This window comes from Canis lupus, chromosome 6 (genome assembly GCF_011100685.1).
Source record: "Canis lupus familiaris isolate Mischka breed German Shepherd chromosome 6, alternate assembly UU_Cfam_GSD_1.0, whole genome shotgun sequence".
Classification (NCBI taxonomy): domain Eukaryota; kingdom Metazoa; phylum Chordata; class Mammalia; order Carnivora; family Canidae; genus Canis; species Canis lupus.
In genome coordinates this window covers 28,411,982-28,432,113 of record NC_049227.1, presented here as the reverse complement: position 1 = coordinate 28,432,113, position 20,132 = coordinate 28,411,982, and the positions used below count along the sequence as shown (strand labels likewise).

Below are 20,132 nucleotides of genomic sequence, written 5' to 3'. Positions count from 1 at the left end.
TTAGTCTTCAGTATTTTTAAGGAAATGACAGGGAAGGAAGGTGAACACCGCTTATCAGAAGACTTAAATCATACCCTCAGTGTCAATTTTGTCCTCCAGGAGAAGTTTGAAACTCAGCACTCCGAAGGCTACCGGCAGATTTCAGCCTTGGAGGATGACCTTGCCCAGACCAAAGCAATTAAGGATCAACTTCAGAAATACATCAGAGAGCTGGAGCAAGCAAATGACGACTTGGAAAGAGCAAAACGGTACGTCGGGAAGGAGAAAACAGATTTTAGAGCCTTTTGTCTTTACTGTTTGACCCCAGTGCCTGGGTACCAAGCACTGGGTTGAGTATAAAGAATTCAGCAGGGAGCCAAGCCAGTGTCCTTATAGGAAATGGTCAATGGACAGATAAGTGCAACTTTTTTTTTCTTTAAGATTATTTATTTATTGGAGAGAGACAGCTTGAGCCTGATTTGGCAAAGGCACTGAGGGAGAAGGAGAAGCAGATTTCCTGTGAACAGGGCACCCAACTCAGGGCTGGATTCCAAGATCCCAAGATCATGACCTGAGCCAAAGGCAGACACTTAACTAACTGAGCCACCCAGTCACCCCCCAAGTGCAACTTGACTACAGCAGTAGGTGCTGCAAGTCTAGGGGGCATGTGATAGGATGCATTAGTCTGGCCATTGGCAGGTAAATGTTAAGTAGGACTTCCCAGTGGAAGTGACATTTGGGCTAAGACCAGGGGATGCATAGGCATCATCCAGGGGAGGAAGATTATGAGGTGAGAACATCCCAGGCAGAAGGACAAGCATGTGCTAGATACTGCCCTAAGGTAAGCATGTGCGAAGAACAGGGTTTCCTAAACTGACATTCTGTTGTTTAGCAGAATACTAACAATCCTAACTTTTATTATATAACTACTCTGTGCCAGGCCTTCTTTTTTTTTTTTTTTTTTTTTAATGAAACCACTTTAAAAGTTAGATATAAATTGCATATAGTGGCATGCACAGATTTTAAGCATATAGTTCCATCAGTTTGGATAAATTGCATATATGTTCACGTGACCCATGCTCTTGTTAAGATATGGAAACTTTATGTCGCCTCCACAGTCCTCTGCATCATTATTAATATTATTATCATTATCATCATCAGTTTAAGTAGACTCCGTGCCCAGTGCGGAGCCCAATGTGGGGCTTGAATTCACAACCCTGAGATCAAGACCTTAGCTGAGATCAAGAGACAGAATGCTTAACAGACAGCTACCCAGGCACCCCTCTCTTTATGTCTTTGAGCAGAGCTACAGTAGCTACTTGAAAGTCCTTTCCTGCTAATTCTCATATCTAGGTTATCTTAGGGCTGATTTGTCCCCGTGATTGCCTTTTCTCCTGAGTTTGGATCACATTTTTTGTGTTCTTAACGTGTCAAGTAACTTTGAATTCTAGAACATGCATTATGAATGATGTGTTACAGAAACTATGGATTATGGTTTTTTGTTTTGTTTTGTTTTGTTTTTTTGATCTGTTAACTTGGCTGAACTAACACGCCACAAACTGTTTCTGCTTAATGGGCAGAAGCTGAAATCTGTTTGATTCTTTTAGCCTTGACCAGACTGCTTCAAGTCTGCTGTGCATATGCATGGTCCAGGGGTTCGCCAGAGATATGAGAAGAGTTTGTATGAGAATTTGGCACTCCCCTGTGTTGGTGGATTTCTATCACTGGAGCTGTAGGCAAAGCATTAACAGAGATGCAACATTCACCCACTGTATTGGCTCCCGTTATTGCCAGGGTCTCCAGACTCTAGTTGTAATCTATGGGAAGTTTCGTCTGATACAAGCCACCTTATCATTATCAGAAATGGGGTCTCTTTTCTTATCCATTTGTCAGAGCTCTTTGTATATTTTCACTGCTAATCTTTTTGTCCTACATGGAAAATATTTGTCCTAGAATAATCTAGTCTTTTGCCTTTGTCTCTGTTATCATTTTCCATACAAATAATTACCATTTTTAGATCATCCAGTTTATGTCTCCTTTTTTAGCTTCTAGGTCTCCAGAGTTCACTAGGGAGAGCTCCTTGATCCTTTGTGTGTGTCTTCTCTTAATTTGTTTTTTGTAAGACTTTTTTGTTTTATACTTATGCTTTTAATCTGCCTGAAATTTATTTATCTAGTACAAGATACTAGATCCAATCTTCTTTTTTGCTAAAGATTTTATTTATTCATTTGTAAGAGACACAGAGAGTGGCAGAGATGGAGGCAGAGGGAGAAGCAGGCTCCCTGCAGGAAGACCAAAGTGGGACTTTATCCTAGAATTACCTGAGCCAAAAGCAGACGCTCAACACTGAGCCACCCAGTTGCCCCCCAATTTATTTTTAATGCATAGATAGCTGATTGTGCCAGTACTATTTATTAAACACTCATTTTTCCCACTGAGTGTAACCCAACTCTGTCATATGTTAATCTCTGACATATCCTGGGATTCATTCTGAATTCTTTATTTTGGTCCAGTGTACAATTTGTGAATTACTATACCAATACTGTAATGACTTGATTTCCGTGACTTTATAGTATGTGTGATTTTTAGCAAGCCACTGGCATACCATTGTTTCCACCCATATTTCATTGATCAAAGCAAGTCACATGGTCCAAGTCAAGAGGTGGGACAGTATATTCCACTCACAATGAGGCCATAGCAAGGATGTGGATGTAGGGAGGGTGAAGAATTAGGACCAGTGATGCAGTCTACCATGAAGAGATAGTACATTCACCAGTTCAAAAATAATGTACAAAAGGTAGAGTTTTTTTAATGCAAATTCAAGCAAATAGGGAATAAGGGAATTCATATTATCCCTCCCTTCTGCTCTTCCTACAAAGAGCATTCTATACACACTGTTGCACATCTTCTTTCACATAACAGTAGATCTTCGAGATTTTTCAGGACATAAAACATTCTTTGTTCTTTTTTCCCCAAGTGCATAATATTCTATTGTATGGTTGGTGTTGTATAATACATAATAATTTATTTGTCCAGTCCCCTGTGGATGGTTATCTGCTACATTTGCATTCTTGTGCAGTGATAAGCATTACTGTTACGAATGCTAAACATTGCTTGCACAGATGTTTATTTGTAGAATAAATTCCCACAAGTGAAATTGCCGGGTCAAGGGATAGATGCGTATGTGATTTTGATAGTTATTGCCCATTTGTTCTCTATATGGTTGTATCACTTTATATTCCCTGCAAGTATGTATGTAAATCCCTCTTTTCCAAATAGCTTCACTAACGGAGTGGTTTTCAAAACTTTGCATCTCTGCCAGTATAAGTGACCAATGGATACATTTCTCAATTATGAGTGATGTTGGTTCCTTTTCCTAATTTAAGAACTGTTTTATGTCTTTTTCTATGAACTGTTTATCTTTGCTTACTTTTAAATTGGGTTGTTTTTCATTTCTAGGAGATTGTTATATGTTTTGATAAGAATTGAAAATATTTGGAGTTTGGATTTGTCCTCCAGCTTTGTTGTTTACGTTACTGCCAGAAGTTATTTGATTTCTCTGTGGTTAGATATATCAGCCACAGTTGGAAGGGCGTTCTGCAGTCCAAGGTTTATAAAGCAGTTAGTCTGTGCTTTCTTTTTCTTGTCTGTCTTACATTTCATTATATTTTTTTAAAATTAAAGGTACATAGGATTCCCATTGTGGCCAAATGCTGAATTGTTTGGTGTTAAAATCAGATGAGGTAGGGGCACCGGGGTGGCTCAGTGGTTGAGTGTCTGCCTTTGAGTCAGGTCATGATCCCAGAGTCCTGGGATTAAGTCCTGCATCAGGCTCTCGTCAGGAAGCCTGCTTCTCCCTCTGTTTCTTCTGGCTTTCATGAGTAAATAAATAAAATCTTAAAAAAAAAAAAAAAAAAGAATCAGAAGAGGTAGAGGTGAAGCCCAAGTCATCATTATATCATGAATATTATATATACATATCATTCATATATATTCATATCATTATTTTTTTTTAATTTTTTAAAATTTATTTATGATAGTCACACACAGAGAGAGAGAGAGAGAGGCAGAGACATAGACAGAGGGAGAAGCAGGCTCCATGCACCGGGAGCCCGATGTGGGATTTGATCCCGGGTCTCCAGGATCGTGCCCTGGGCCAAAGGCAGGCTCCAAACCGCTGCGCCACCCAGGGATCCCTATTCATATCATTATATATATAATGACCCATCATTATAGAATGAATAAAGTTATGGAATACTGAGGTTTATTAAAAAAAATTAAGGGCACCTGGGTGGCTCAGTGGTTGAGCGTCTGCCTTTGGCTCAGGTCGTTATCCCGGAGTCCTGGGACCGAGTCCTGCACCAGGCTCTCCACAGGGAGCCTGCTTCTCCCCCTGCCTGTGTATCTGCCTCTCTCTGTATCTAAGACATTACAACTTTATTATAAAGTTTTAATGGTTGTATTTGGAAAATTTGACCATCTACTTCAAGAACAGTAATTTCTCAGCCCTACCAGCCATTTGCCTGTTAAAGTTCTTCTACTGTAGATCTGTTAAATGAAATGGCTTACTTTTAGGAAGGGCATAACCTTGAGAGACTCAGGGCCTAATTGGAAGTAACTAAAAATTAAATATATTCCTTAAGAGTTCTTTTTTGTTTAACATATGAATGCTAAGGTATGAAAAGGGTTAGAATTGATTTTTTTTTTTTTAAGATTTTATTTATTTATTCATGAGACACAGAGAGAGAGGCAGAGACACAGGCAGAGGGAGAAGCAGGCTCCATGAAGGGAGCCCAACGTGGGACTTGATCCCAGGTCTCCAGGATCATACCCTGGGCCGAAGGCGGCGCTAAACCACTGAGCCACCCAGGCTGCCCAGACTGATTTATCTAATTTTACTCTTCCATGTTCCTGTTACACAGAAGTTGGAAAAAAAAACTTCTTGTGATAACACATTACATCAAGTTCACCATCTTAACCATTTTTAAGTGTACAGTTGAGAAGCATTAAGTATATTCACCTAATTGTGCAACAGCTCTCCAGACCTTTCTCATCTTGTGACATTGAAACTTGGACCCACTAGACACTAAATCCTCCTCCATGCTCCTTCTGGCCCTCAGTAATCCCCTTTCTGTTTTCTCTGATTTTTCACTACTTTGGGTACTCTGTAGGAGTGGAACCCTACAGTATTTGTCCTCATGTGACTGGCTTATTTTCCCAGCATAGATCTTTGAGATTCACCCATGTTGTAGTGTGCGACAGGATTTTCTTTTCTTTTCTTTTATTTTTAAGGCTGCATAATATTCCAGTGTATGCACAGTTGAGTCAACACAGGTTTGAACTGTGTGGGTGTGCTCACAGAATTTTTTTAAATAAATGCAGACTGATACTATAAATGTGTTTTTTCCTATGATTTTCTTAATAACATTTTCTTTCACTTTATTGTAGAGTACAGTGTGTAATACATAGAGCATACAAAATATGTGTTAGTTGACTGTTGTTGTTTATGCTTTTGACCAATACTAGATGATTCATAGTTAATTTTTGGGAGTCAGAAGTTATATGTAGGTTTTTAATATGTGAAGGGTTGGCACCACTATCCTCCTCACCCGCTCTGTTCAAACACCAATTGTATATGCCACATTCTCTTTATCTATTTATCTGTTCGTGGATATTTGGGTTACTTCTGCTGCTTAATTGCTGTGAATGATGCTGCTATGAACATGCGTATACAATTATCTCTTTGAGATCCTGCTTTTACTTCTCTTGAATATATGCCCAGCAGAGTAATTGCTGGATCATATGGTAATTCCATATTTTTATTTTATTTTTTTTACCAGGGCCACGATCATGTCTCTGGAAGACTTTGAGCAGCGTTTGAATCAAGCCATTGAAAGAAATGCCTTCCTGGAGAGTGAGCTTGATGAGAAAGAGAATCTCCTAGAATCTGTTCAGCGACTGAAGGATGAAGCCAGAGGTCAGGCGGCCATGGCTTTGTTCTTTGTGCCCTCACCAGTGTTTTCCCCTCTCCCTCCCTGAGAACAGCTTGTCCTGCAAGGTTGCCCAGCATCACCTTGGCTGGAAATCCATGCTCCACTTGGCACATGAACAGTCTGGGTCAGAGGGTATAGAACCACACTGGGTAGCCCTCAGCCTCAGTCCTGACCCCTTGCTAAGAACTGTCTGATGTCTGGCCCTGTAAAGACCCCTTGTGGTTATTTAAACCCACCCCTAGCTTTCTGATCAGTAGGGGTATAAGAGTTTTGTGGGGAGAAAATTCGTGTTGATGGAATTCCGTGCTAGCCCACTTGTTTTTGTGGCTTGATGGCAGCTGATACATGTGCCTTAGAGCACTGAATTCCCGTCAGCATTTGCTCCATGGAAGTTCACAGTTCGGGAGATAGATCTAGGTGCAGAAGAGATTTTTTTTTTTTAACATCCCAATTAATTGTTCATAACATTAATTTAGTTTCTAAAATAGAGCCAGTAGAAGGGGGATTAAAAAGAAAACACTCTTTAGGGGATCCCTGGGTGGCGCAGCGGTTTGGCGCCTGCCTTTGGCCCAGGGCGCGATCCTGGAGACCCGGGATCGAATTCCACATCGGGCTTCCAGTGCATGGAGCCTGCTTCTCCCTCTGCCTGTGTCTCTGCCTCTCTCTCTTTCTCTCTCTGTGACTATCATAAATAAATAAAAAAAAAAAAAGAAAAAAAAGAAAACACTCTTTAAGCTTGAAAGATAGTTTATTTATTTAAAATATTTTATTTATTTATTTATGAGAGACACAGAGAGAAGGCAGAGAAAGAAGCAGGCTCCCTACACGGAGCCCGATGCGGGACTCGATCCCGGAACTACGAGATCATGCCCTGAACTGAAGGCAGAGGCTCAACCGCTGAGCCACCCAGGCATCCCATTGAAAGGTGGTTTAAATTCCTATCAGTAGTGAAGTGGTTAAATAAGTTGCATAGATTTATTTTCTGGAATGTTAAACAATTGTTAAATTATAGATATAAATATAGTTAGGTTAAGATATACTGTCATAGTAGGTATGTTTCTATTTATGTTTAATAAGAATTCCTATTTGTCTAATAGAGATCTATGTAAACTGTATGTCTGAAAATACAGAGAAAAAGGATTGAAAATATCTCTCCATATTATAGTGATTATGGGTAAGGAGGGGCATTTGGGGATGGGCTGGGAGAGCATATTTTCATTTAGTATTTATTCCTTATTGCACTGAAATTGCTTTTGAAACAAGGAAAGCAGTAGTGACCTGCCACTGCCATAGTTTAAAAAAATTTTTAAACCTTAATGTTTTTATTTAAAACATCTATAATTTTCCAAGCCTACTAGGCCAGGTCCCTTGGGTTTCACTTCATTGAGGGTTTCACCTATGATTTTCCATTCTGGTACTTCTTTTCCCTGACCAGTGTCTACTGTTGACCCTCCCCTCCCCCCATCACCCGAAGCAAGGACCTAATCTGAATCCTTGTCCTGGCTCAGATTTGCGGCAGGAGTTGGCTGTGCAGCAGAAGCAGGAGAAGCCCCGGACCCCCATGCCTAGCTCGGTGGAAGCCGAAAGGACAGACACAGCTGTGCAGGCCACTGGCTCTGTACCATCCACTCCCATAGCTCATCGGGGACCCAGCACTAGCTTAAACACACCAGGGACGTTCAGACGCGGTAAGGGAATGGCCATTGGGAGGATTTTCTCTGCTTCACAAAACTCTCCCAGGAGTCGGGTTCTGGGTGAGACAGACACTGGGTGTGTTTAAAAGGAGCAAATGGGTGTTCCCAGGGTGGGGGGCAAAGCTTTGAGATAAGAAGAGCTTGGTTGTGAGGTAATAGGGAGCGATGGAGTCTGTGGCCAGGAAAATGGAAGCCTCATCTCGAAGGGGCAGCTGCCACTCTGCTCCTACCCCAGGCATTAGCAGACATTCCCAGTCTTCATTGGAAGCCAGAAAACCTCTCCTTAAATCCTCTCCTGCATTAGCAGACATTCCCAGTCTTCATTGGAAGCCAGAAATCCTCTCCTTAAACTTAAACACAAAGTTTCCAAAGTTGAAAATTGCAGTAACCAGATAAAAAAAATGGAAAAGCATTCTGTGAGTCCAGCAATATTTCCATCTAGAAGTAGAATCCAGTATAACCTGGGCTGTATGGTTAAAAAAAAGAAAGAAAAATTTGAGTTTTCACCCCAGCTCCTCTGCTGATTAACTAAGACTGTTACTGGGTCACTTAATAGCAAGTAACAACAATAGACAACTATTGGGTACTTGGTATATGCTCATTAGCCACTCTGCTTCAGATGCTTTGCATATATATGACCTCACTGAATTCTCACCACAGGCCAAGATGCCAGTGCTGTCCCCATGGGATGGGTGAGGAGATGGGTGAGGACACTAAGGCCCTGATAAAGGAGCTTACATCAGGTCATACAGCTGGTGAATAGCAGAGTTGGGATTCAGACCCAGGCCTAGCTGGCTCCAGGGCTCACACTACTACTGACTATTTTATCTGTTAGCCTATTCCCTGGGATCAAGAGACTGGTGAGACTTCCAGAATCCCTGTCTAGAGCAGGGCTTTCCACACTTCGGTATGCACCTAAGATTCAGCAGGTCTGGGCAGGGCCTGGGATCCTGCATCCTAACCAGGATGATGCTGGTGCTGCTGGTCCTTGGGTCCTGCTTAGAGGAGAGAGAGGGGCTCTGGAGAGGAAGCCCCCTTACAAATGTGGTTTGTTCGGATGATGTTCATAACTACATGGAATTCCTAGAATTTCAAGAAGACTTGTTTTGATTTTGCTTTAAAAGAATAACACATAAAGATAAACAATTAATACGGTAGTTTTAAGGCTGCAAACGGTTGCTCATCAAGTAGACTTTTTCTGTCTTAGTTAGGCAGCATCTAGGATTGGAGGGCAGAGTTAGCTTCCTGCGCTCACACCCGTGGTTCTGCATTTAGGGATGTTTGTGCACAAACTTTCGACTGTGGGTTGGTATTACGTGTCCCTCCTTTTGCACACCCAGGTCTGGACGACTCTATGGGTGGGACTCCCCTCACTCCTGCAGCACGGATATCGGCCCTCAACATTGTGGGAGACCTGCTTCGGAAAGTAGGGGTAAGACTGCCACCTCCCTGGGCTTTGGTGTGGCTCCTTGCCTGTTTCAGGATATCGGAGAGGGGTGACCTGATTAGTTCTTCTCCCCTTTAACAGAGACTCCCTGCATTTTAGGCAAAACTCTGGTTCTGTTAGTGTCCTATAGCATCATTTGAGGGCATTCTGTGGGCATTGTTATTGACGAACACCCAGAGCTCTAACTCTCATCCCTTTGATCCCTGGGCATATCTTTCCCTGCCATTTTTCTTTGGAATTTGAGAAATTTGGTTGGTGTCTGTTTTTTTTCTTAATTTGAAAAAAACTGAGAACTGAGAAACATTGTAAAAATTGCTTCCTCTTTTTAAATTTCTTAGGGAGGGACGCTTGGGTGGCTCAGCAGTTAAGCCACCTGCCTTCAGCCCAGGGTGTGATTCCAGGGTCCTGGGATCAAGTCCCACATCGGGCTTCCTGCATGGAGCCTGCTTCTCCCTCTGCTTGTGTCTCTGTCTCTCTCTGTGTATTCTATGAATAAATAAAATCTTTAAAAATGAATGAATAAAATTATTTATTTATAAATAATTATAATTATATATTATATCATAATTATAAATAAGCAAAATTCATTCATTCATTCATTTATTTATTTCTTAGAGAGTTAAAAAACAAAATCTTGAAAGGCTAGGACAAAATCCAAAGTGGATTTCATATTTCCCATAGGCAGAACTAGATGATTGGCAGGGTTATTGAGTTTCTCAGGAAGCTCCTAAGAATGTCTGAGGCTAGTGGCTCTAAAAGTTAGATATACATTAGGTCCCTGCAGGGCCCCACTTTGGAATTCCACTGTATAACACAATTTGAGAACCACCGTTGCAAGTTATTGTCTGTGTTCAGGCTCTGGGTGAGAGGGGAGTTCTTGTCTTTAACTTGAAAGATGAAAATGTGTTTCTCTGCAGGCCCTGGAGTCCAAACTTGCGTCCTGCCGGAATTTTGTGTATGATCAGTCCCCAAATCGAACAAGTGGCCCAGCCTCCGGGCGGGGGAGCAAGCACAGAGATGGCAGTGAGAGACAGCCAAGCAGCACCGGCGTGCCTCTGGGTGATAAAGGGTCAGTACCTTTAGCTCTCCATTCCAGGTGGGAACCTCTAACCCCTGACCAGTAGCCATTTGGGAAAAGCTGCAGGGTTATGTCTGTGAACCTTGGCCCACCCCCTTTGAGACAGAGTTAGGTGGTATCTTCTGGTTAAAAGTAAATGGCCAGGAAGAGGCTCGTTTTCATTATTTGATGCTGCGGCCCCAGCTCCTGGTCACCCTGTGAGCACATCCTGTATAAAACACTTGCTTGGGACTTGAGCTTCAAACACTGCTCTGCTTCCCCCAGAGGAGGATTTTTTTTTTCCTTAAAAAAAAAAATAAATAAATAAGATCTTTAGAAACTCAGGAAGTAGGCATTCAGTTCTAGCCAGACTAGATTCCTGAAGCTAGTCACCTGATGGGAAGACACAAATCTGATCTCTAGCAGCATCGTGCGTATTTGCTTACCTGAGGAGCATAGGGGCAGCTTCTAGATTGATTAATTTTCTAAGCTGTGCCACCATTTTCCTGGCCCCCAAGCCATGTCACTGTGGCAGACCTGTCACCATGGCAGACTGCTGGCGGGAAAGGAAGACTCGTTTTGTATGGCATGCACATAACTTGCAGCCCTGTCAAAGAGGATGTCTTTAGTGGGTCTTCTATGTGACTGGGCTTCTCGTGTGGCCTTGGCAGTGTGTGAGCTAGGTGGCCAGTGTCCTTTCCTTCATTTCATGGGAAAGAAAAATGACACCCAGGGAGACATTGCTCCTGACTCCTGATACTCACTCTTAGAACTTGCAGGCCCCAATGCTAGCCAGTCTGTAACAGCTGTAATGTCCACCTAATTTGGTTTGCTCTGTCTGAAGGTTGGGAAAACGCCTGGAATTTGGGAAGCCGCCTTCAAATATTTCCTCACCGTCGCTGCCGTCAGCCCAGGGTGTAGTCAAGATGTTGCTTTAGGAAATCCACGGAAGCTGAAGCCCCGGTGTGCCTGTGCGGGAATCGTACCTTTCTTCCCCTCTTTAAACTAGGTTTTTGTGTTTTGAAGCTAGTTTGAGAAATAGGAGCAAACAGTCACATTAGCCAATGAGGCCATCGCCCGTGGCCCCAAGAAATGTTGTATCGTAATCCCCATCCTCCTTGCTGGTGTGTTGCAAATGGGACAGGGACAAACCGGAGCCTTTGGAAAGGGTGCTAAGGTGTGGATGCTGAGGCTACCCCATCATTGTGAGCTGACCAGACTCCCGAATGGTTTTGAGATGCGTTTTTAATGTCTGGAGATGCCGTAAAAGTGGGATGTGAGCCCATCTCAGACTCAGGCTATCTTCTAGAACAAAACTTTGCTCTGTGGCACAGGAAGGGTCTGTGTGATGAAATCATGTCTAGGAGAGCAGAGTAGAATAGACACATGCCTTTTAAAAAAGAAACTATGGTGTAGTGTGCCTCTGGGACATCTTAATCTGCCTCTTACTGAGGCATTTGGAGGTGTGCTTGTTTCAGAGGGGATCTTGTGTAGACCAAGTCAGTTGGAAAGTTCGCATCCTCTTTAGATCGATCCTGATCGTTAGTTTTCCTGGAACTTCTGCCCTGGCCTGAGGTTGACCTTTGCTTCAGGACCCTGACAGTCTTTGGGGTGGCATGGCCTTATGAATTCAGCCTTTAAGAGCAGGACTTCATTCAAAGCCTTGATAAAATCATCAGGGTGACCTCCAAATAAGATTAAACCACAGGATTGTTGTTGGAAGCTTCCTTGTCAAAGAAGAAACAAACATGGGATTTCCACTCGGATGTTGTACGTACCCAACCCTGCTTGTTGTGAACTGTGTCTCGCTTTTGGAGGAAAGTAAAAAAGAACACATGAATTCAGGAGCATGCATGCAGCTTAATGACCTTTTTTACTAAGTTATTTTTCCAAAAGAATAGCAAAAATATCCTTGAGTTAAAAATAGAACTTCACAAGTGCTACTGAAATTCAACAGAGAATTGATCTCTGGTGCCTGGTTCCTTACCCTGGGAACATTCTAACCTGTATCGGTAAAAAACATACTTTTATTTTTTTAAAAGAACAATAAAATCAAGAGAAACTAATTTTCAACTAGCTTGTGGTGGTGGTCAGTAAATGTCGCTTTATTTGTGCTTTTATGTTTGCTCGTATGGTGGTGAAAAACTTGGTTTTTAACCAAGTAACTATGGAAAAAAAAAAAACCCCAAAACCGTCCTTTTAAAAAATGCCCCCTCAAGTCGGCTTCTTAGTGTGTTTGGGATATATTTGGGTTATTGCTCAGGGTGTATTCGCATTTGGTCATTGGCTTGAGTTTTTCAGTTTGCATTCTTTCTTTTCAAATCTATTGGGCCTGTGGAGTCCGTACGCCGAACTGTTTTGTGTCAATTAGGACTTTTGCAAAGGATCTCTGTCTAGAACACTCAAGCTGAGGAAGGAAAAGACCCACAGTGTGGTGGTTGTACGGCCCCCGCAGCATGAATGGTTTTTATATTTTTAAAGGGTTACTTAAAAGGAAGGAAAGGAAGGAAGGAGAACATGTGAGAGAGACCGTACGTAGCCTAAAACATTGACTCTCTGGCCTTTACAGAAAAAGTTTGTTGACCTGTGCTGGATGAAGTCTTGTGTTTTTTTTTTGTTTTTTTTTTTTACTTTAAAATTCAAGCATGTTTTATATTCTTCACAGTATGTCTGTCTGTATGGGTTTGGATTGATAAGGACATGCTTCCCGGTCTCATTCCTTCTTCCTGGGGCCTAGAGCTGCCCACCTCTGGTTGGAGAAGTCTCTTTACACAGACTCCTGTGACATCTCTACATGCTTCTTTCTTTCTTTTCTTTCTTTCTTTCTTTTTTTTTTAATGGCCAGCTTTGGGATCTCAGACAACTTATTTCACCTCCCCAGCCTTCAGTTTCCCCGTTTGTGAATGAGGAATAAACTGACTTCACAGGGTCGTCGTAACAACTCAACGAGAATCCCCCCCACCCCCCCATTCTTTGACTCTAGAAAACAACAGAAAAGCTGACTGCATTCCAGTGATTTATAACCTTTTATTAGTGAGGGTGTCCTTAAGTACAATCGGGGTGCATATAAAACAGTGTAACATTCCTGCTCTTACCCGCTGGAGCAGTGTCTCCTTTTTAATTCCTGTGACTACCGAAGGCACTTGGTCTCCGTGAACTGTGTGCGTCTGAGGTGTGTTAACCAGGAGGGGAAAAAACTCAAACGGGCCCACTCGACACATTGGAAGGGTACACAGGTTAGAGAATGACTTGGGAGTGGGAGGCGGCGGTGGCACCCACTTTGGCGATTTTTTCCCCATGTCACGTACACTAAGTTGCCAGGGATCAGTTACTGTGGTTATATGTTTTCCCTAAAAACTCAGAATCTCCGCACGATTCACCGCTAGGGGGAGCGAGTGTGTCTGTGTTGCCTGTTGGGTTCTTCTCATTGGGTACATCACTCAAAAGTTCCAATGATACCCCGGACTCAGGGCGGTGGTGTTTATATTCATCGTGAGAGGTGTCTGTGATGTTTGGAATTTGAAGACGGGTTTAGACAGTGCTAAGCAGAGTCCACTGGGTTTTGTTTTGTTCTGTTTGGAGCAAGTTGTTCATTCACTGGCTTTGGTTCCGTTGAAGTCGGCGTCGCGAGCATCCACTTCCTCGTCAGAGCCATCCGCGTTTTCAATAACTCGACGTCCTCCAGACCTTCTAGAGGGAACAAAAGCGGTCTCGTTTCCTCGCCTGTGGGATTGAAGAGAATATGTGTCTATTGAGTACAGAGATCTCTCTTGAGATGGGGAGAGATTTTTCAAGGGGCAAAAAACACACGCAGACAAACTCAAATGAGATACAAATACTCAGGTTGAAGTCAAGCCCTGACCGGTCTCAAGGTACAGTAGCATTTTATCAGCTTGCATGGGGGGGGGGCGGGGGGAGTAGATTTTTCAATGTAAGACTATCTGCATTTAAAAAAAAAAAATCTGGCTTGGTCATCTAATGACCCATAGGATTCTGGTCTGATGGGGTCTTTATTTAGAAAAGAATTTTTTAAAAAAGAGGTCAAGTGGGGGCTGACACATTCCCGTGGGTTTATGCATACTCTGTGGGGCCAGTATAAAGGGGAACATGTTCTCATGCTGTACTTCCTTGCCTTCAAAGGGTAAAAAGAAAAAGGGGAAGGGGTCTTAGGTTTTCAATTGGAAGGAGGTAGAAATGAACATAGGCAGTGTTGAAGGAAAGAGGTCATTGTGTGGATGCCAGAAGGATGTTCTTGGTTAAAGCAAGGCAGGGCCCCCTGCTGTGTAGAGCAGAATTCTTGGTGTGAGTTCTCACAGGGCAGAGGTCTTACCTGATTCTTACTTACCATGCAGGCACCATGCATGGCCTATAAAGAGGTGCTACAGTGAATATTTGCTAGATAAGACCTGTTAATCCAAGGGGTATTTTAGCTCTGGCAGGACACCCGTTTCTTTGTCTAAGGACTCCCATGTCTGGAGTACTGGATGCCCTGAGTTACTGCCAGGGCCTGCCCGGGGCACCTGAAGCGAGACTTTGCTTAGAAAAGCAGGCCGGCAGAAGGAGAAGTTGAATCCACCTGCATTCAACCTCCTCTGCTTGGAAGAAACGTTTGCCATCTCTTCTGCAACCACACCAATAATTGTGTTGGGCTCCAGCCATCTGGCCCCGTTTGACCTGAATCGGAGGACAGGTCTTAGCTCATTTTAGGAAGCCTAAGCCGAGTACAGACTTTCTGTGATGAAAATGACCTGCTTCGCCACCTGAAGTTACTGGACAGACAAGTCACAAGGGAGAGCCCCATTTCAGTGATCGATTGTTTAGTCAAAAGGGGCAGCTCAAGAGAAGTAAGATTAGAGGCTTAAGCAAGGCCTAGAGTGTCCTGATCGCTCGCTGAGGAGGGGAGTCTCAGCTTGAGCCTTTTGGGGTCCGAGGATGGGAGAAACATGGATGGGTTGGGAGAACCTGCCCAGGTTCAGAGTATGGTACTTTCTAAGGGGCAGCTATCAGGAAGGAATTCTCCCAAGTTGTAGCCACTCCCAGCTAAAGTCTCTGGCCGGCCTCACTCACATCCAAGGGAAGCTTGGAGGTGCTCAGTGCCCTTAGAACTCACTGTCCATCACTCTCTGTCTCTCTCTTGAAGAGACCTTAAAAAGTATTCTTTAGCACTGTCCTTTCTAAGAACCTGGGTCCAGGAGAAGGGTCTCAGAGTACAGGACAGAAAAAGTGGCAGCTGCTGCTTGCATGTCTCTCCTCCTGCTTCTACCCTCCTGGTTCAAAATTCCTGGGACAGCCTCAGGCTGGGAAACTGTCTCGCCTACCATTCCAGGCTCCAGGCACTCTTTATCTCTTGGGACAGTCTGTATTTGGACGTTAAAGTTCAAGTGATAAATGTGTTCCCTTGACCTAAGAGGTCAATCAAGCCCTGGGTCACCAGAAGCCCCCTGCTCGGCCCCCAGTCCTGAGAGCCTATCTGCCAGTGCAGGTGTCCTGCTTGAAGGAACTGGTTTCAAATCCAGGGCAAAGGTTGGCACTGTCTGCCTCACAGGAAATAAGGGACCCCTCTAAAGATTGCCTGCAAGGGTCTGATCCTGGAGAATCTGGCTTCTATTCATGGGCTCAGAGAACTTGTGCAAGGCACCAGTAGTGCGCCAAGAATCCGCACAAGAGTATGAGCATTTGCTTTGCAAGACCTCAGTTCCCCCGTCAACCAGGGGGTCCCATCATTCCAGTCTGAGCTGGCAGGAGTGCTGCTCAGAAGCTGTGTCATAGAGGCTGAAAGTTCTCCTAAAGCTCCTGCCAATACCTCAGTCAGCTTCTTAAGTATTTGGGTAGTGGCAGCAAAGCTGAGATTCTCCTACAGAGCAGAAGGGACACCGGCTGGGGCTCACTTGGCCTCTCGAGGATGAAAGGGACACCAGGCCACAGGGCCTAACTTCACAGGTGATGAAGCTCTTAGACTCCCAGACAAGTCAAGGCTTCTAAACTCTTTCTTGTCAAGGGCCCTATGTTCTTTCTCGAGTGTTGGGTGTCCACTCCCCACTCTGAAAATGTGCCCACAAGACCTGGAAAAAGCTGTGCCAGGACCACGTGTGGCTCCAAGGTGACCAGCGTACACCCCCGCATGCTGGAAATGCAGGTAGCAGGTAGGCCTTACTTCAGCCTCACGCAGCCCCAGCAGTTGTACAACGTGCAGCGAGAGCTCATTTCTTTCACAGACGTGTTTGTGAAAAGCCCAGCTGCGGGGGGCAGAGGGGGTGTGACAAGTTGCTGAGCTGTGGTTACCATGAACCTGTGCTCTGTGAATTCTGATGGGTGAGCCAGACCAGCCAGCTTGAAGCCATTCTCCGGAAATGGACCCAGACTGTGGAGCTGTCAGACACACAGCCAAGCATCCTAACAGTGTGAGAGAGGCCCTCTTGGGCAGGTAAAAACAATCCAGGTGATACACACGCAGCCTCCAAACACTCGTCAACACACGGTGACAAGGACACACTGGGTGCCATGTCAGATGCCAAGGCAGAAGTAAGGAAGGAAGATGGGTCAGGAGATGAAATCTTCTTCGGTTGATCTTGGCTGCGATGAAAGAGTTTTGACCTAAGATACCCATGCCTTCAGGTTTTGCGGCAATCTCATGGCAATTTGGGGGGACCAAAAAAAGGGGGAGAGGGAGGGCAGGATAGCAGGAAAGAAGTGGACCCGAGTACAACATACATGAGCTGTGAAGCTAGAAGGCATGATACCTGGTGAGTCATTGCGGAGTTTCCTGGGGGAGGGGCCCTCTGAAACAGAGAGAGAGAGTCCCTGGTGGTTATCATCCGCAAACGAGAGGGAGTCCGTTTAAGTGTGTTTTTAATCATTAAAGGCATTCACTTCAATTAAGTCATTAAAGGCACTTAGAAGTCAACCTTGCAGTGAAGCACCCGATACCAAGAGCTCTTAGGCTGGCACATGTAAGCCACTGTTTCCACTGAAAAGCTCGTGTTGGAGATGACTGGCGTTGTGGCAAGTGCTGGGTACAGCGGTCAGGCTTTAACGGGAGCGCATGTTGGGATTTACGTAGTCAGGAGAACTATGAAACTTGCTTTGCAATTCCTTGTCCGCTGAGAGCTGGCGAGGCTCGCCAACCTCATTCAAAGCTCGAGTGCTTGGCTTTAGGTTTTGCTCATAGACAAGACTCAGGAAGCAGAAAAGTTATGATCTGTCTGCACCGCACCTTAATGTATGCTCCTACTAAGACCATAAGGAGCCGCGTGTTCAATACTGGCCTATACGGCCTAAGAAGGGTGGTTTGTCTGGGGCAGAACCCACGGGGGATGTTCAGTGTGTGCCAAAAGGATCATTGGTCCTGAGAAAAGGGAGCAGTGACAGCTTAGGGGTGACGGAGCCAGAATGGCTGACTGCTTCCCCACTGCTCAGCCCATCGCCGAGGAGGGCAGGGTCCAGTGGCCAGCAGAGCAAATTCCAGGGGTCTGCATGGTGAGAACAGCTCTCTTGCTGGCCATCCCCCTGGGGGTTGCTCCCAAGCCCCTGCTGGACCTGAGGGGTTATGTCTGGCTTCCATCCCCTCAGTGGGACCCACAGACCCTCACCTTGCATGACCTGGGGTCTGCTTCCCGAAGCCCTATACTCTGCACCAGCCCCTCTCTTCCTCATTCTGAAAGAAGTTTTGGCTTTCCCCTCATCTCATGCAGTGGATCTCAGAGTCTGGAGTCGATATGGCAGGTGGTTTCATGGTTCCTGGGCATGCCACTGGATAACTCAGTTGCACAGTGACAATATTCCCTTCCCGACTCTTTTTAAAATACATCAGATTATGTCAGAGACCGTCTTTTTGGTGCTAATGTCTTCTCTCACTCCCTTGTTAACTGAAAAGTAGGCCCTCCGGTCCTAGTCCTCAATTTATAGCCACAGTAGCTAGAATTCATTATTTTGTTTCCACTTATTTTAATTTTGTTGTGACCTGTTAATGCTGGTGATGCTGGTTTAACAATACAGGGGTGGTAGATTTTAGTTGCAAATAGGTGTGTGTATGATTAGAACAGTTAATTTCAAAGACAACGTGAAGTCAACGATGGTACAGGGAGTGAGAGACTAAGGCAGAATGGTCAAGGGGGTATGACAACGAGGTTGGGGAAACATCATCTTTGACTCATTGACTGCAGGTTTGTGCCCAGCACCATCCCAGACACCGGGGATGAATAAACAGACAAAACCTCGGTGCTCACGGAGCCAGAGTGAAGGCTGCAAATGACATACGTAGACTAAATAGCAGGTTACAGGGTGACAGATGGGTAGGAAAGAGGAGAGTGAGGGAGTGAGGTTGGAAGTTGTAAACAGGGCAACATGGATAAGTCAGTGCTTAAGGAAGGGAAGGAGGGATCCAGCTATGTGGAGAGCTGGAGGAAGGGCATTCGAAGCAGAGGGAACCACCAGTGCAAAGGCCCCGAGGCAACATCTGTTGCCTCCAATAAGAATTGGAGGGCTTATTTAGGAGGCAGTGGACAGAGATCATTAGGGCCTAGTGGAACCAACCAGCATAAAGATGATGCTTTCAATCTGAGTGAGGTGGAAGCCATTGGATAGTTTCAAGCAAAGGCAGGTTGTGACTCACCTCCATTTAAAAAGGATCTCTCTGGCTACTATGTTGAGAACAGACTGTAAAGGCACAGACACACAGAGGCCCCTGAGGAAGCTGTGAAAGTTATCTAGATGGTAGGAGAAGGTGGTTTGAACCAGGATGGCAAGGAGCACTTGGATTTTGGGTGTACGATATTTTTAAGGGAAAGTTAACCGGATTCTCTGACAGACTGGGTGTGAGGTATAAGGGAAAGGGAAGAAATAAAGTATGACCACAGGATCGTGGCCTGGGTTAATGACCGCTTTATCACTCCAGTTGCTGAGCTGGAGAAGTCTGTGAGAGAAGCTGGTTTAGGGGTGAAGGGATTCAGTCAGGCCTCAAGATCTGAGCTGCCCGTGAGGCACTGTGGGGGGGTGGGGTGGGGATGGCTCACAGGTCTGGGATTCTAGGAAGAAATCTGGGCTGGAGATAGAAACTAGGAAGTCACTTGCCGTTGGTGGAATTCAAAGCCACCAGGCTGGTTGAGATCACCTAGGGAGTGAGCAGAGATGGAGATGAAGAGAGACCAAGATGGTGCCCCGGGACAGGCCAACAGCAAGCCGGCCTGGAGATGAGGTACCAGCAGAGGAGACGAGGAAAGCCAGAAAAGTAGGAAGCCAACCAGCTGAGGGGAGTGCTGGGAAGCCCAGGACATTCTGCAACTGAGTCAGGTGAGACCTGCACACTGATCATTAGGGTTTTGTGGTAAAGGGGAGGAGGGGATGAGGCTCAGAGGTTTCCTCAGCTCATGGAATGACTCTGTTGAGGGAAGACGTTACAAAGGAGAGAAAGGTAAGAATTTCTGGAACAACGTCGTTGAGTGAAACAGAGGTTACATCTAGCAGAGGTGTTGGCCGGAGCTGGTGCTAGACCGTCCAGCCTGGAACTGGGGACAGAGAAGAAATGAGTGCAGGTGTCGGGAGGTAGTTCGATGGGGAAATGGGAGCTGGTAAGGATGGGCAGGTGGGAGAAAGTCTGGGGAGAAAGGGAAAAGCAGAGGCCCAAGAGAGTGGGAGGATGAGGGGAGCCTGAGGTCCAGGCAGCACTGGTGGGGTGCACCCCACGTGGCCGTAGAGAACAGAACACCCCGCAGGAGATGGCAGTGCGCTTGTCTGCTTTTCTCAAACCACTCTGAGCAGCAGAAAGTAGGAAGGGTGATTTAATTTGGGTTGTGTTTTAACAAACTAAAGAAGGCAGCAGGCAGATGACTCGATGCTTGAGGGGCAAGTTAGAGCCAGTGGTAGAGCCCATGGAAGGATTGCGGAGGGGAGACGGTCAAGGATGGGACCTAGCTCCAGGCCTGGAGGTGCAGGGGTGTGGGAAAGAAAATCTAACCCCGGTTAGG

At 45.0% G+C, this 20,132-nt stretch overlaps 2 protein-coding genes across 5 annotated transcripts in view; one reads left to right on the top strand and one right to left on the bottom strand.

Moving 5' to 3' along the window:
* NDE1 (nudE neurodevelopment protein 1) overlaps positions 1-20,132 on the top strand; it is a 42,918-nt gene that overhangs the window by 15,719 nt on the left and 7,067 nt on the right. Inside the window, exons 4-8 of the mRNA NM_001252172.1 lie at positions 100-248; positions 5,820-5,956; positions 7,481-7,660; positions 9,007-9,098; positions 10,031-10,182. Coding sequence (NP_001239101.1) covers positions 100-248; positions 5,820-5,956; positions 7,481-7,660; positions 9,007-9,098; positions 10,031-10,182 — 710 coding nt within the window. The remainder of the gene's footprint in view (positions 1-99; positions 249-5,819; positions 5,957-7,480; positions 7,661-9,006; positions 9,099-10,030; positions 10,183-20,132) is intronic.
* The window catches only part of MYH11 (myosin heavy chain 11), a 115,690-nt gene continuing 108,735 nt past the window's right edge, over positions 13,178-20,132 (bottom strand). For 2 of the 4 annotated variants that reach the window (XM_038540267.1, XM_038540268.1), the window contains 2 exons: positions 16,911-16,949; positions 13,465-13,893 (listed from right to left, as the gene is read on the bottom strand). In XM_038540267.1, coding sequence (XP_038396195.1) covers positions 16,919-16,949 — 31 coding nt within the window. In that variant the 3' untranslated portion in view covers positions 13,465-13,893; positions 16,911-16,918. Of the gene's footprint in view, positions 13,894-16,910; positions 16,950-20,132 lie in introns of all 4 variants that reach the window. The other 2 variants (XM_038540265.1, XM_038540266.1) reach the window with 1 other exon arrangement.